At 33.9% G+C, this 17,937-nt stretch overlaps 1 protein-coding gene and 1 non-coding gene across 2 annotated transcripts; both read left to right on the top strand.

The window, feature by feature from the left end:
* The first annotated feature begins 298 nt into the window (after positions 1-298).
* Positions 299-8,486, top strand: LOC125219127 (putative white-brown complex homolog protein 30). The gene is made up of 14 exons (XM_048121007.2): positions 299-875; positions 948-1,024; positions 1,304-1,579; positions 2,451-2,514; positions 2,595-2,741; positions 2,849-2,883; positions 3,347-3,420; positions 3,564-4,417; positions 5,020-5,316; positions 6,095-6,547; positions 7,138-7,286; positions 7,536-7,825; positions 7,905-8,038; positions 8,122-8,486. The coding sequence occupies exons 1-14, from the start codon at positions 637-639 to the stop codon at positions 8,276-8,278; spliced, it is 3,246 nt and encodes a 1,081-aa protein (XP_047976964.1). The 5' UTR covers positions 299-636; the 3' UTR covers positions 8,279-8,486.
* Positions 8,487-11,901: 3,415 nt separating this feature from the next.
* TRNAH-GUG (transfer RNA histidin (anticodon GUG)) lies at positions 11,902-11,973 on the top strand. Its single transcript has one exon. It is a non-coding gene; the product is annotated as a tRNA-His (tRNA).
* The last annotated feature ends 5,964 nt before the right edge of the window (positions 11,974-17,937 follow it).

Genomic DNA, 17,937 nt, shown 5'->3' with positions numbered 1-17,937 from the left:
TATATATCGTATATTTGATATACAACGGTATACCGTGGTATAAGAAAAACCATATAGTTATCGTATCGAAAACTTACAATAACGATACGGTATTGTATCGTACCGAAAATTTTGGTATATCGAAAATTCAATATTTTTTAATGTTTTTCAATACGATACGATCAACATACCATTTTTTCGGTATATTTACCTGGCCCTATCCTACAAAAATAGAAATACAAAGTCCACATATTTACATATAATTACAAATCCCATCCTATCCTATATTGGCTAAAAATAGGAATCTTCCGCTATGTTTGAGTCCAAAATTAGCGCCATCAATCTCTCCCCGCCAACTCTTCCTCCTATCTCCATGGAAGCATCCTTCTCGAACCTCAACTTCGACAAAAAAAAATCAACCAGAAAAGCTTCTTTCCCATCCCCAATATCCTCCCAAACAATTTGGAAAAACACTCGTTCATTTCTTCATCCATCAATTGTTGGAGCCCCTCCTCTAAAATGTACAGTCTCGCAGCTACGACTTTAACCGAGGGCCATTACGCTGGAAAAATCCACAAACAAAATTCGGAAATTTCTACGCAATCGTTTTGATGATTATCCTTATGTGCGAGTGCTTTAAAGATTCACACGATTGAAATGAGTGGAATTAGGGGAAATTCCTCTCGAGTTGCATCGCTGCTGGCATTGATTTCGGTTCTGATCGCAGCTTCTTCTCTGCGCGGCGTGTGGTGCCAGGGTGAGGATGAGTATTCAAAGTCGGGTAACCCTGCAGTGCTGCCGGTTGTCACCTCTATGATCTACAACCAAATTCGCAACCTCACCAAGATATTCAACAAGGAGATTACTTCCACATTAGGATTTTGCACGCGGGACGTGTGAGTTCAATTTCGACAACCTGTTTTGTTTACGACATTGTTGATGTGCTTATTGCCTTTTTGTTATCCCAGAGATCATGATCTGGATGGGGCGTTTGAGTTCGAGAACAATTTGGACTTTCTTAGTAATTGTGTTAAAGAGACCAAAGGTATCCATAATTTAATGCTCTAATATTGTAATGTGTATGTGAACGGAAGGCTTATGCAAATCGATTGTTATAGAAGTTGATTGTGTTACTCTGGACCAATTTCAGCTGTTTTATGAGTGGTCCTTTGCATAACAAAAATAAGAAAATGAGGTTTTCTATGACGTTAGTATGACCTATTCTTACTGCATAATCTATAAAATGACGCATAGTACTTGAATACTTGACTAATATATGTAGTACTCTAATTATTTTGTGACATTGAATTGCCCAATTCGACAGATGTGACCAAGAGGATCTGTACAGCAGCAGAAATGAAGTTCTACTTCTCCAGTTTTATGAAAGCTGATGCAGATGCAGATGCACAAGTCTTGAAACTCAATAGGAACTGTAATCTGAACTCGTGGGTTCCTGGATGTGAGCCCGGTTGGGCTTGTTCCGTTCCAGAGACCGAACAGGCTGACCTGAAAAACATAAAAGAAATTCCAGATAGGGTGTTTGATAGTCAACCTTGTTGCGCGGGTTTCTTCTGTCCCAGAGGTCTCACCTGCATGATTCGTAAGTGCCTCTTCAAATTTTAAGACCACATCTAACTCAATTTTTGGCTTATGAATAGAATGCAAGGTCTTCAACGCATAATAAAGTTTAAGCAGTGTATTTGAAGTTAAAGTTGCTCTTGCCTTTTTTATTCATTTTCTATATGATTTTTCCAATGATAGATTGTTGGATTTTCATGTTGGGACCTTGAACTTACACCAAATCAACCTTAGAAGGTTGGCTCTTTTACAGACAAAATAAAAAATAATCTAATATTGTTTTAGAAGAAGCATATGACCCTGCTGAGTTCATATGGTAAATACAGATGGACACAATAGTTTAACAAGTTCAAGAGTAGTGTGGTACAACTCCAGTGGTGAGCTGGGGACAAATGTGAAATGCATATTATAAGTTTAAGTTTCAGTAATGAGAGAAGAAACGATTTATCGGATTTCTTTCACCTTACCTTAATTAAGGTGGTTTAAGCCAACAAATAACCAGTGATTGGCATACTATTACAGATTGTTGTACATTGCACCCAAAGGAGCTCTTATCCTCATATTAACCATTTTTATTTTATGGTAGAGTTTGTAGGGCTTAAAACTGGTTGATTTAGTACCTTTGAAGAGGACTTTTCATTTTTCTCCACTCTGAAGCACTTAAAGTACTAATTCAAGTTCAGTTCATTATAGAATTTGGTTATAGTATATCGCGAAAGCTTTCATGGATCATATATGTTGTACCCTGATAAAAAGTCCTCTAGTTTCTTTCATAGATCTATTTTGTATGTATCTCGCACAATTCGAAGCATTTAATGAGTTATAGAAAGTTGTTCAACGAGTGAAGTTCTTGCAACTAACTCATATTTTACTTTGCTTTTCTCATGTTGAAGCTTGTCCACTAGGCTCATATTGCCCGCGCGCGCAGCTAAACCAATCAACTGGTGTATGTGAACCGTAAGTTCATTTTGCAGCTCAACATCAATTTTGTTATTTCTATAATCAGTCTTGACATTTTAGGTGGTAAGCAATTGCAGATATACATATCAGTTACCTCCTGGTAGCACAACTCATTCATGCGGTGGAGCTGATGTATGGGCAGGTGTAGGAGGTAGTGATGACATATTTTGTTCAGCAGGATCTTACTGTCCAAGTACAATCCAAGTGATCCATTGTAGCAGAGGGTATGTGCACCATCAAGAAGAAGTTTTCTTGCACCTTTTAGCAGGCAGTTATTCGTTATACTTTAAAATACGCATCACTGTAGTAACATTCATTTTTTTAACTCCAGACATTACTGCATGCAAGGCTCTACTGAAGAAACAGGTAATCTTCAAACGCTCATTAGTGGTTTCCTAGAAGAACTGACCTCGATCTTTTATATTTAACAGTGTAGATATTTTTAGAATAGCTAAATATTTAATTTGTTCATATCTATCTAGTGTCCAGATTATTATGTTAATAGATTGTTATTATCTAGTTTGACCTCAGGCATTACCACATCCACCCTCTTTCATATATGGCATGTGGTGCTTGTACTGAGTAACTAACTCATCATAAAAATGGTGCATGTAATCCTCTTCCTGAATAAATTGCTGACTCCTAGATGATTGAGATTATACTTTGACAAGATGTACATTTTCCACTTAGGGTAATTTTTAGGCTTACTAAACTTTCATATTTTTAGGTTTGTCCAGATTGACATTTCTCCTTTGTACCATTAATGCCGGCTCATTTAGTCTGTAGCTGAATTTGTTTCTCCGTCTAATATTGTCTTAATTATTTGCAGTTTGCTTCAAGTTGAGTACCTGCAACCCGAATTCTAACACACAGAACTTGCATGCCTATGGATTTATGCTAATTGTAAGTGGATTATTTAGCATTAGATCTTGATTGACCACTCATATTTATGTTTGTGTGCATGCCCCTTCCTAGAAAAATCATTAAAAGGAGACGACAATCAATCTAATTTCCTTGCTAAAGTTTTATCTGATATCCACATTCAGGGTGCATTGAGCTTGGTGTTAATAGTGTTCTACAATTGCTCCGATCAAATCCTTACAACTCGTTATGAAAGAATGGCCAAATCCAGAGAGAGAGCAATTAAAAGTGCCCGTGAAACTGCACATGCAAGAGAAAAGTGGCAAGTTGCAAAAGATGCGGCAAGAAAGGGAGCTATAGGCTTGCAGAAACAGCTGTCACGTACATTTTCACGCAATAAAGGCGATGCACCAGTTCCAGCTAGCTCAAATAAACCAACAACTGGTGTTCATAATGCAAAAAAGGAAGCAGGCAATCTCACTAAGATGGTACAGTCACTTGATAGCGATCTAGATTCTAACTCTGGCTTTGACATGGCTATCGGAGATAGGAACATTAAGAAGCAAGTGCCAAAGGCCAAACAGTTGCACACTAAGAGCCAAATATTTAAGTATGCGTATGGTCAGCTTGAAAAGGAGAAAGCTATGGAACAGATGCAACAAAACTTAACCTTCTCTGGTGTGATTTCAATGGCAACTGATACAGATATGAAGACGAGGCCTACCATTGAGCTTGCTTTTAAAGATCTTACTATAACTCTGAGAAACAAACACAAACATCTGATGAGGCGTGTGACTGGAAAACTTTCACCAGGACGAATATCTGCTGTTATGGGTCCATCAGGAGCAGGGAAAACAACATTTCTTTCTGCAGTGGCAGGAAAAATAAGGGGATGCCATATTTCTGGTTCAATTCTCATAAACGGAAAGCCTGATTCCATTCATTGCTACAAGAAAATTGTGGGCTTTGTCCCACAAGATGACATTGTTCATGGGAATTTGACAGTAGAAGAAAATCTTGGGTTCAGTGCTCGGTGCAGGTTTGTTAGTTAAAATTCACGTGGAGCAATTACCATCATTCCATAGCCTAATATATGAGATTAAAGAATTTTTCTTCACAAATTCAAGATTTCTCACTAAGCTGATTCCTATAATTTGTCTTTCGATCTATTAATGTTGTAAGCTTTTCAAGGTGATAGTTAAGACGGTCTAATTTGGCTATCATTTTTTCATGTGATGCTCTAGGGATACGATTGTAAACTCTGTGTGTTGCTTATCATGAATTGAGTTGGATACCAAAAGTCCTTTATTTGCATGCTATTTTTTCATTGGCTCTCTCATCTTGCGGCAAGAAACTACACATGAATGAATTCATGTTAACTGTATATAGTCTGTAGTTGGTTATCGATGGACTGTATAAAATAATTTTTTTTTTAAGTATTTAACATGCTATGGTTCTTGAATTTTTCCAGACTGCAACTAATAACTTATGCTAATTGTATTCAAATAAGTAAAAATTTTATATGTCCTAGTTTGACTTGGTACGGAAGTTGTTTCTGTTTTGGACTCTTAACATTCTTTTAATGTCATTTCTGGTGCACTGATGTTGTTGAACTCATTGCTGGATTTGAACACAATGAAGGCTTTCTGCTCACATGTCGAAGCCTGATAAGGTTCTTGTTATTGAGAGAGTGATCGAGGCCCTTGGACTACAGGCAATAAGAGATTCTCTAGTTGGAACTGTTGAGAAGCGAGGTATATCTGGAGGCCAGCGAAAACGAGTAAATGTAGGTCTAGAAATGGTTATGGAACCTTCTCTGCTAATCTTGGATGAGCCGACATCTGGTTTAGACAGTTCGTCTTCCAACTTACTCATTAAAGCCCTTAAACGCGAGGCTATTGAAGGAGTAAACATCTGCATGGTTCTTCACCAGCCCAGGTAATTCCTAATGGTTATTTACTGCTTCCCTCCCTGGATGCATTACAGCAAAAAAGTTATATATCATGCAAGTTTTACCTCGGTGATAGAATCCTAACTGCATTAAATTTCAGTGTCTTTTGAATAAATGGCATTTAGCTCATGTCTGATGTGTTGCAAAATATATGGACCAATTACACTAATTTAACTTATCTAGAGTGAAGTATCATATCATTGAATTATTTTCAACGTCTGCATGTTTCTTAGTTTATAGATACATCATTGCCAATGCCCTATCATCTTTCAACTGCACTAGGTGCTGTCTTTGTCGTGGGTTCACTTGAGGTAACTCGAGTATTTTAAATTGTTCGAAGGCTATGAGAGAAAGCCACAAAATTAGAAAGGCTAACAAGAATCTGGGAAATTTTACTAGAGAGTCATTAGAAAATGCAGTTTGAAAAGACATGATTATACCATCAATTGACAAGAGTGCAAGATGAGCTAAATATGAAACCTGGGATTCCAAATTCGTTGAGTTCACCCACATTTCAACCTGAAATCTCATTATGACATAATGCATGCACACCAAGTGAAGAATCTCTTATGGTTAAATATTTAAAATCCTTGGAGCTCAAACACGCATTTTGTGTTCAGCATATTTATGCTATTTAAGTGTTACTCCCTCCGTCCCACTGCAGTAGAGGCGTTTCGTTTTGAGCACTCATTTTTGAAAAAAATGATAATATATAGTTAAAGTAAAGAGAGAGTAAAGTAAGATAACTTTCTTTTCCTGCTTCAGCTACACATTGTACCAAATGTTCGATGATATAGTACTTTTGGCCAAAGGTGGTCTTACTGTATATCATGGATCGGTGAAGAAAGTAGAAGAATACTTTGGAAGCTTTGGAATCCATGTACCTGATCGTGTCAATCCTCCAGATCATTTCATTGATATACTTGAGGGTATCGTAAAACCATGTGCTGGTGTGACTGCTGAACAGCTACCTGTCCGGTGGATGCTTCACAACGGCTACTCTGTTCCTCCAGATATGCTACATTACTGTGATGAAATTGCATCAGCCTCTAAAGGTGGAAGTAGTATCAGTGCTCAAGAAACCCCAGAGCCATCTACTCCGGGAAGTGAGTGGAAGGAGGAAGAACAAGAGCCCTCAATTAAATTCCTTAAAATACATGATTTATCAAATCGCCAAACACCTGGTTTCCTGCGGCAGTATAAATATTTTCTTGGCAGGTATGTAAGCTTTCTCCTCTTACAGGTTTCCATTTCATCATTTTTTGATACTGAATCCTAGAATAGAATTGCCAATCCTTCGAGGTAACCAAGTACTGAGGTGTTCTGATCTACAATGTGTATAAGTTTTTAAAGAAGTGGCATGAGGGTTGACAATTTTGTGTCTGATTGGGGTACTTAACAACTCACCCCCATACCTGTTGTTTGTTCTGTTACCTTGAAACAATATATTTATGTGATATTAGCAGTTAATTGGTCAATGTTTCTTTTCTGTTTCTGTGAAAATCTAATACTACTATAGTGGGGTTACTTCTTTTCTTCCAATTTTGAGTAAAAATGTTCCTGTTATTATTCCTTTTTGCATCTTCCCCAATTCAGCCGACGTCCAAGAGGCCCATACCTGATACCTCTGAGAATTTATTTACCATATCACTCATTCACTCTTGCATTTATTGGGACCAAAATGCTACAACCTTCATTAGTAGATTGCATAAAACTTGAGAAATTTTATGCAATTGTTGTCCTGGTGATATACTAGTATACAATGCTTTCGTTTCTGCTCATCCTTGATTCACTTTCAATTTCTTCAGAATTTGCAAGCAGCGGCTGCGAGAAGCTCAGTTACAAGCAGCTGATTTTTTTATCCTCTTGCTGGCTGGAGCATGCTTAGGATGTCTTTCAAAAACGAAGGGTGACACATTTGGCTATTACGGCTATATGTACTCAGTGATTGCAGTTTGTAAGTAGATTTTTCATCAGTTATCCCATGTGAATTTTTTGTGTGGACTTCCACTTGCTTATTTAATTCAAGTTGCTGGATTTTTTCTTCTTCTTGGTTATTTATTTTGGTGATATTAACTCTATTTTTAGATATTGATAATCTTTTGTCGTAGACGCTTGCCTCTGGAAGATCTTTGAGCACTTGATATTATGCAAAATTCTGCACCTTTTTTCATCATTATTTATTATTTTAGTCTCTATTTTGCAGCACTCTTGTGTAAGATATCTGCCATAAGATCATTCTCAATGGACAAATTACACTTCAAGAGAGAGTGTGACGCTGGCATGAGCACCCTAGCTTATTTTCTGTCCAAGGATACAATCGATCTTTTCAATATCCTTATCAAGCCTTTGGTTTTCCTTTCGATGTTCTATTCCTTCAGCAATCCAAGGTCAACATTCCCAGAAAACTATATTATTGTGCTCTGCCTTATGTACTGTGTGACTGGGATAGGATATGTGTTTGCTATTGCGCTGCAGCCCGCTCAAGCCCAACTGGTAGCTAATTCACATAGTATTTTTCTGCTATCTCATCTGGTGTTCTTTCTTCGGCTGACAATTCAGTTTTCATTCACAGTGGTGCGTGCTTCTTCCCGTTGTTCTTACTCTCATTGCGAATCAAGATAAAGGTGACAAAATTGGAAGGATACTACGTCATTACTGCTATCCGACGTGGGCTTTAGAAGCCTTCCTGATAGCAAATGCTCAAAGGTCAGTAGCTCAACTTAAAACTAAACTAGCTTCTGTATAACTACATGGATCTTGTGATCAATATTGTTGTGTTGTATATGCAGATTCTCTGGAGTTTGGTTGATAACCCGATGTGCCTCGTTAAACGATTTAGGGTATGATGTTCATCGCTGGTTGATTTGTCTACTTAACCTTATCATCAGTGGTATAGGTTTTAGGGTCATGGCTTACTATAGTTTGCTTAAATTGGGAAGGAAATAAGTTGTCCACTAGTTTAGTTTATAAAGATTAGCTGTATCATATGACTAGCTTTTCAATGCCTTGAGTTTTGGCTTCTTCTGTCACAATTTTTTATGAGCATTCTATTCATTTTTCCCATATTCTAATTAGCAAGGGTAAACCAGTGAAAATGAAGCAGAAAGTGTAGGTTATTGACATCTCTCTCTTACTTGCTACTCATTTCATCGTACACGTTATGTATTTTTTTGTTTTAACATAACGTCAAATTAATATACATGTACTGATGTACTACACTAAATCATTAAGACAAAAGTCCTTAGTACTTTAATTGTTCATTTCAATAAGTCTTTTTACAATTTTTTCATTTTAGTAAGTCCTTATACTTTTATATTCGATATTTTCCAATCCTTATGTGAAGGGATCATTAACTTTTCCATTATAAAATAACACATTATACATTAATGATTTGAATATATTCAACCGCCCAGATCCGCCGCCCTTCATTGGCTCCCAAATATATCATTGGAACCAATTATAAATTAATATTCGAACTTCTAACAATCAAACAAAAAATTTCTTTTAACAATTTGGAATTCTTTAGTTTTTTTTTTAATCTTTTTTTTTATATTTATGTTATGTTCATATTTTTCAACTAGGATATTAGGTAGAATATATTTAAATAAGAGTGAACTACGTAAATGATACCTGATCTTTCACTTTCGCACATAAATGGTACCCGATCTTTATTTTATATCGTTTTTGGTACCCTATGAAAAAAATAACCTTAGGTACCAAACATGTGATTTTTTTGTTAAAAGAGATATTTTTGGAAATTTCAATTAAATAGAACCAAATATGTGATTATTTTTTCTTCCTTTCTTATTTCTTTTTTTCATCTTTAGTTTATTCTTCTTTCTTTTTTCTTCATTTTCTTCTTTCTTTTTAGTATTTTATCTTCCTTTCTTCTTTCTTTTCTCTTCATAGTTTATGTTTCCTCTTTTTTCTTTTCTCTTCTTTTTCTTCTTTCTTTTTAGTGTTTTATACATACATCTAATTGCATTCATAATATAAATCAATAACAAAACACCTAATTAAATTAATTATTTAAAATAATTAAATTAATTGAATATTTTTAATTAAATTATTTATACTCATTTTAGGGTTGAAACACCTAACTAAAAATATTTAACTTTTTTTATCATTATGAATACAATTCACAATTTTAAATTTTGATTAGGGCTATATTGATAGTTATTAATTTAATATAAACTAATAATATTATTTATTAATTACTACTAATTTTTACTTTTATAACAATAATATTATAATAGTAATTAAATATAAGTACAACTATAATTATGATTAAGTATATTTAAATGATAATAAAAAATAGATTAATTATTAATTTATAACATCAAAATAATAATATTAATATTGATTAATAATAATAGTATAAAGAGAGGATAATGAGAGAAGATATTATGATATCACTTTTGGTACTAGTTTTGTCAATGCCTAAAATATCCTTTAGGATACAAATGGAAAAAATGAATTTGTTTAAAGGGTATTTTAGGATGAAAATTGCATCAGGTACAAAAAATGTGATTTATAGGTACCGAAAACGATATAAAATAAAGATCAGATACCATTTTTGTGCGAAAGTGAAAGATCAGGTACCATTTATGTAGTTCGCTCTTTAAATAATTAACATATGATGTGTTTTTTTTTTAATAAAAAAGTTAACGGTTCTGATAAATAAGTATTGGAATATATCGAATGTAAAAGTACAAGGATTTACTAAAATGAAAAAATTGTACAAGGACACAGTGAAATAAAAATCAAATTAAGATTTTTGGATGTGTTTTGCAAATCATTAATTGTATGGTAGGTGGATTCATATTTTCTTTTGTAAATGTATAAATTAGGCGCTACAACTGAAAGTAGAGGATATATGCTTCATATACACGTGTAACGTGTTGCACAAAGAGTTACCATTGCAACGAATATGTCATTAGCTGTGAAATTAACGATTTAAAAAATGATAACGCATTAATCGAATTAATAAGGTCTATACACTCGACAATTCCAGACGTTGGCTTCTTTCCCATAAACTCAGCATGTTATGAGAAGAGTTGGACATTGTTGAAAAGTTGAGAACTAACATTAACATATATTGCTATTAAAATTTGGAAAACTAGAGAAAAACAATAAATAATACACAAGGTATTTAAAGAACGAGAATCCTACAAAGACTACAATCTTTCAATTAACTAAAATTGAATTTCTTAATTAAAATACCATTAACTTATTAAGATAAAAATAAAATTCTGAATCAAAGGAAACAACTCTCAGTAATTTTCAATACTCCTCCTCCGTAGTGAAATTACTGGGAACAATCAAGAGCGGTTCAAAATTCTTCGAGCTTCCACACATACTTTTCAATAATTATAATTCTGCAGAGGCACTGCTTCCATATTAATCTTCTTAAAGCAATAATCAAATGCTTGATAGGTAGTCCTGATTTCATGAAGCAAATACTACTATGAAAGTAGAGAAAATATAGAAGAAAAAAAAATATTGAAATGCACTTAAACATGAGATGAAAAACAAAAAGTAGAAAATATTTAGTGAAAAAAACCCTAGAATATCGCAATTAATTGAAACTGAATTTCTTAAATCAAATACCACTCACTATGATAAAAAAAAAATCTAATTACTTACAACTAACAATAAGCTTAGCTAATTTTTAACAAATGACTATGCTAGTAAAGTGAAACTAAGTTGTACTATCTCCTGTCCTATATAAAAAGATTGAGTCTCGTATATAAAAATAGTCCATATTATTTATAGGAACATTTTCTTCTCTCTATATGGAGTATTTTATCACGGCCTCACTATCCAACTATTTTTCTTCTTTTTTCTTTTACTTTTACCATTTAAGTAATTATTGGATGAATAGAGTAGATATTAGAGTGTCCACAATAACGCCGCGGCGCGGCTATTGCGGACCGGGAGACAGCCGTGGCAGGGGAGAGAACGCCGCGTATGCGGCATGGACGTGGCAATGGTGGCGGCCTATTGCAGACCGCCGGCCGCTTGGGCGGCGCCGGTGGATTATTAAATGTTTTTTTTTTATTTTCTTAATTTTTTTCTATAAATACAACCAATTTTCTCAATTTTTACTTCACACATCCACATCCGCACTACAATTTCACAACCAGATTTTCATCTCTCTAGATTTATTTGCTCGATATGCAAGGCCAATACAGTTTATTTTTATCCTAGTCTAGTTAAAATATATCAATAATTGATAAAATAATGTGATTTGTGATTATGGCATTAGCTCTTATTGAGCTGGATAAGTTTTGCGGCTATAGATAAATTTTCGTGACTGTGGCGTGTTCAGCCTGACAGTGAACAGTTTGTGAAGTCGTATGCAGATATTAGTGAAAATTAGATCAGGGTGTGGAACTGTGGATAAACAATACTTGACATAATCGAAGGAAAAGTCCATTTTCATAATTAAATTGAACGTGACCTTATCACGTTATAGCTAATCACACGAGATAGTTGAGTGTCGCGTGTCATATCAATCTAGTGTTTGAAATAAGTGGAGTATTCGTTTAGTCACCAAGCCAACAACAGTGGCTGTAGTTTAGTGGTAAGAATTCCACGTTGTGGCCGTGGAGACCTGGGCTCGAATCCCAGCAGCCACACTAAGTTACTTTTTTGTGTCTTTTACTCTAACATGTAATTTTTCTAGATTCTCTAGTTTTTTTGGATTGGTTAATTGGTTAACATCTCCCCCACTCCATCAATGTGAGATATCTCCAGTTGCAATATTTTCACTCTACAAACTCGTCAATGAAATTTAAAAATACAGACCTTGATTGTTATAGGCATAGCTACTCTTCATCAGGGGTTTATATTTTATTTGTTACTACTATTATTATACTTTGAGAGGAGAGATGGGATGATCATACCCGTGCGATTAAATGGACAATGAACTGGAAATGGATTTATGGAGCAAGGGTCTTCTGCTGGTAAATAATACCCCTCGTCTAATCTAAGTTGAGTAAAGTATGTAATGAAATAACATAAGAGTAATTAGATATTTTATTTTTTGTCAAAAAAAAGAAAATAACTCAACTTAGTTGGGACACCTCAAAAGGAAGCAGTACAAAATACTCCATATTTTCATAAAATGAGATATTTTGTTTTGGATGGTACGTACTCACGTAATATATCATTTCCTAAAAGAAAATAAAATTATACTACTAGTAGTACTTTTTTGAATTAATGGAGATACACGAAATTAGAGGATTCAAACTACTCCAACTCAGAAAAAATACGGGGAATTCAAAATTAAGAATGCAGGGAGCAGATCTCATTTCCAGCTAATAAAATATGTATACTCAACCGATACTGAAGAATACACGTGACATTTAATTAATTCAGTAGTCGTATCATATCATATCATTGTCGTTTCATCCCCATTCCTGCACTCTCATTTTAATTATCTAGCTGGTATCTATGCTCCATCTACATTTAATTGATTTTGTCAAATTTGAACTTTTGCACATTTCAAATATTTTTTAGATAAACTTAATGCCCTTCTATAAAATCTGTTAAAAACATATTTTTAATATAATTAAGGATGCTAATTTGTATTTCTAATTGTAACATCATTGTTTTAAAAAACATCTTTGTTGTTGATGTCTCAACTAAAATTAGAGGACGCAAATGGAAGCGTCTTAAAAATCAAAAGATTAAGTTAATTTGTCCTTAATTTATGAACGCTTTCTTTTGCGTCCTAAATTGGTGTTATTTTTGAAAAAAAATTCAACGCAAGTAATTTTGTCCCGATTATAAGTTTATTGTAGTGATGCATATTTTGTAGTACTACACAAAATAAGAGTAAATTACCAAATAAATTACTAAGTTTAGTCAAATTTTGGATCTTATATTTTATAACGGAACTAAATCATCAAGTTTGAAAGCTTCACAATCATCCCATATTATTTAATTTCAGCGATATTGACTCTGGTTGTTACCTTTTTTCGATGTCGTTAGTGTTGGTTGACGGAGATGAGAGTGTTAAAAGAGAACAGATGGGGAAAATAGATATCGATTTATTTGATAGTACTATAATTATATAATGAGAGAATCCAAATAATGCGTAGCATTATAATTATAATTTTTTGTAATGAGAGAATTCGAATAATAGAAAACTAATTATGTAATGAGAGTATTAAAATGGGTGAAATTAAGTTACGAATATAAATGGCAAAATTTTAGACTTTCCATAACTGAAAATATGAAAAATGGCATACAAACGGATAAGGGTATATACGGAAGAGCATGTTTTACGTTGCTTGTGTTGTAAAATCTAATATCCACACATTTATGAAAAGAAATTTATTTATCATATAGTTTATTATTTATTACTATTATATGTTGATTAAATCTTCAGAAAATATTGTATATAGTGGAACAAATAGACCTTTCAAATGGCAAAACGATTGGTAGACTCATAGTTACAAAATATTATTCAACCGATTGCTCGTAGAAATAAGTAATCAATAATCTCAACCTAATAATGACAATCTATCGCGAATAGTTATTAGAGTTAATTTGAAATCACTTTCTACAGCGAACGGTTATATCAGTAAATGGATTTCATATGAAATTCATAAAACTTCACCTTAAAGATTCAACTTATTTGCAAACAAAGCTTTATCAAAATTTACAACTACTTTTTTGCATCAAGTTTCAGATAAATAAACTCACAGTATAAAATGTTTACATCTGATACCTCCACAAAGTTGAGCTCCATTACTATGCTCATATATTACTCTAGCTACGCAACCAACACTGTTATGCCTAACCAAGTATCCATTTCCTGGACAACGAGCATCCACGACGCCCTGGAAATTTCACAACTAGATAAAAATCCGTGCTTATCAAACAAAGAAACAGCAACATAATTGGTTATCACCATTATCAATCCTAAACCAACTACTTAATTCATCTTGGAAACAAGATTCCAATTCAGCATATTTGTAGCAAAATGAAGAACATGATCAGCAATCTCAAATCATTATTCCATCAATCATAGCCTAAGCAGCCGGAGCTGCAGTTCCACAATTATCAACAACCATCCAAATCAAATAATCTACATATAACAACAACCCATTGTAGTTTTATAATCAGCATATGCATTTCATGTGTGGAAAGAAGCAAAATGAAGAACATAATCACCAATCTCAAATCATTATTTTATCAATCATAGCCTAAGCATGAGCTGCAGTTCCACACTTATCAACAATCATCCAAATCAAGGCATATGAAATTCATAAACTTCACCTTAAAGATTCAACTTATTTGCAAACAAAGCTTTATCAAAATTTACAAAGCTTTGACACATGCTGTAACATCCCGAAATTTCGAACCCTAATTTTAGAGCCGTAAAATTTTTATTGATGACGTAGGAGACGTGAATTAAATGATGAATGAATTTATTTCATGAGTTCTTATGACCAAGTCGCGTCTAGGATTGAGATTTGGGTTGAAAAGTCAAACTCGTTGAGTATATGACGTGGCTTATGAATATTTGAATTAAAGGTGAAATTATGTGGCGAATTATTTGTTTAAGGGTGAGCGAGATTATTAGGATATTTCCATAAATACTATAACCACATTTTTATTTGAAATTTTTGACCCCTTTATATTATTGGAGAGAAATCCTATTTTTCCGGATTTAATATATTCCTTGGGATATTTATCCAAATTAAATCCAAAACCCAATTATTCTCTTTTCCTCCATGAGAAAATAGACACCCATGTTTACCCTAGGGTGATTTTCGAAAATCCCCTAATTTTGGGAAGAAGGAATTATTTTATTTGTTTAATTGATCCCTTATTTGATTCCTTCCATACATAAATATAAATATTCTAGCAAATCTTACCATACCTCAAGGAGGAATCAATATACACACCTATTTCCAATTATTGGTGGGAAAATTATTATTTTATTTTGCTCCGCGATATTTTATTCTACTCCGAAAAATATACCAAACAAAATCTTGGCTAAATAAATAGCCAAGATTTTCGAAAATTCCTTATTTTCCTACCCTAATTCACGCCACTTTTTCTTCCTCTCTACTTCACAATATTTATTTTATTTAATTGTGGAGAATCAAATCTTCCCAAATATTCTATATAATTACCTAAAGATTTTATTGAACCCTATAAATAAGAGGCAAAACCTAACCCTAGACCACAAAATTTTCGCCCCCCACCCCATATCACACGCCACTCCTCTCTCTCTACTCTCTCTCAATTTTCTTCTACTTTTCTCTAATAATTCTTCATCTTAGAAGAATTAGAGTTTGAGCCTCAAGGATTGTTGAAGAATCAAGTCTCTACTTTGTTTCTACCGTTCGTTTTGGCAAGAAAAGGTGAAACTTTGGTTGCGAAGCCGGATAACAAAAGAGGGAATCATACTTGAAACATAAGTAGTCAAGGTTGAACGGCGACGAGCGTTGGCGGGTGTTGAGCAAATTTAATTAAATAAGATGGATATTTTGAACTTCGAGTGTGGTCGTGTCTTCATACATGATTTCACTTTCTCTTGGTTGCTTCCGCTGAACTAAGAAACCTATTATTATCATTTGGTTGTTTTGAACTTATTCCTTTTGAATTAGAAGATCGAGACATATCGTGTTTTGTTGAATTTATGTCAAACCCTTGACTTTTGATCATAGTTTATGGTACCTATTCTTCATTGATTTTCTTGAGTAAACCGTTGACTTATTGCTTTGATAGTTCGTTTAATACCTTGGTCAAATCTCTTTAAATGAAACCCTAGCCTATGTTCTTAGTGCTTTTAAGTCCGACTCGGTAGCAGTCGCCGTATTTATTGTACCTTAGAAATCCGGGCTGTTACACATACCCATTAATTTCGTCCGAGTTCGTGTCGTGTTATCGTGTCGTGCCAAAAATTGCCAGCCCTAGCTAGTACGGTTACTTTTATTAAAATTATGTCTCAACTATATTGAAGTGCAAGATATGTTATGATCAAGTTTATATTTTGTAGAAGTAGCTAGTTGAAATTTACTCCAGTACAATATATAAAATCATTTAAAAACTTTAGCATTCTTTAGAAAAAGAAATTAATTAAATTGAGCTTACTAAGTTTTGTTATAGCATCTATAACTGCTTCCGATTTAGGGGGGTAACCCGGCAAGTAGACATCCACGGGAATTAGTTTATCGACTCCCCGAACAATACTATAAGAATCGGTACTGAACATCCCCCCTGTAATTGTACAGGCTCCCATAGCAATAACATATTTCGGTTCGGGCATTTGCTCGTATAATCTCACCAAGGAGGGGGCCATTTTCATTGTTACTGAAAAAACTTGATTACTTAGTGCCCGTTCGGTTGGGCTGACAATAGATTGTTATAGTGGTTGGCAAAATAAACTAAAATCACGGCCCGCCTCTTTTTCTCACCACATCCCTGCGATTATTTTAATACCATTTTCATTATTTAGGGAAGACTATTCATCTCACCACATCCCCTGCGATTATTTTAATCTTGCGCTGGCGAATTTCTCTTCCTCTCTTTATCTCCCTTGACGCCGCCACTCTTCTGCAAATCCGTCGCCGTTGCCGTGGAGAAACCTCTTATCATCTGCGCCGCCCCCGCCGTCGAGAAACATCGTATCATCTGCTCCGCCCCCGCCCTCGAGAAACCTCATCCGTGCCGCCGCCAACCCTCGCAACTTCAGGCCTTCCTCCTTCCTCTTCACTCTTCCTTACAGTTTCCTATTTTCCTAACCTATCTCATACTATATCTTAGGATTATTTAGTGTGGCCAACTGAACAGGCACTTAGTAGACATAGAATATTTTGAACTTGTGAAATAAAGTATTAAAAGGTAGCCCAATTATGTAATTTGGATTTTTATGGTAAATCAATATTAATCAAGAAAATGACACTAATTAATAGTACTATATCTGTGAAACTTTAATTACATTGAACTAATATGATTGAGTATATAGAAGTCTATTGGGATAAGATATATCCGAATCTTCTGATATTCCTAGTCAAGTCCAACAAGCACTTTATAAATATGAGAAGATTATAAAATCACTATACACTTGTCCCAAAGCTTGTGATTTCTAAAAAAAAGACTCGAGGAGAATTTCTAATTCTCATTCTTCTCTCTATCGCACGACATTTTCTCTTTCCTATGTTTAGAAGTTTGATTGTTTATTGTCCACACATAATTGAATTTTGAGTAAGGATACTAGAAAATTAAATTCGAGGTTGAATCCAATTAGTAGATTGAAGGGAGTACCACATCCTCATCTATAATAATAATAATAATAATAATAATAATAATAATAATAATAATAATAATAATAATAATAATAATAATAATAATAATAATGACTACTGCAATAGATGTTATTGTATAAAAATTTACATTATTTATTTAATGGCTTAATAATTATAACTATATGATCAAGAAAAAATGAGTTTATGGTTGTTCATTCTTTTTCTCGTTCCCCTTGATTATTACTCAGTTTACTCCTTTCTTATTGTAACATCTTTATTTAATTCGAATTTGACTTTATGAAACTTTAAGACATGCAATGCTTTTAATTAAAC

Source organism: Salvia hispanica, chromosome 1 (genome assembly GCF_029641045.1).
Source record: "Salvia hispanica isolate PSC_SH4W2 chromosome 1, Shi_PSC_v1, whole genome shotgun sequence".
NCBI lineage: Eukaryota > Viridiplantae > Streptophyta > Magnoliopsida > Lamiales > Lamiaceae > Salvia > Salvia hispanica.
The sequence above is the reverse complement of the archived record's forward strand: the minus strand, read 5'-3'. Positions and strand labels throughout refer to the sequence as shown.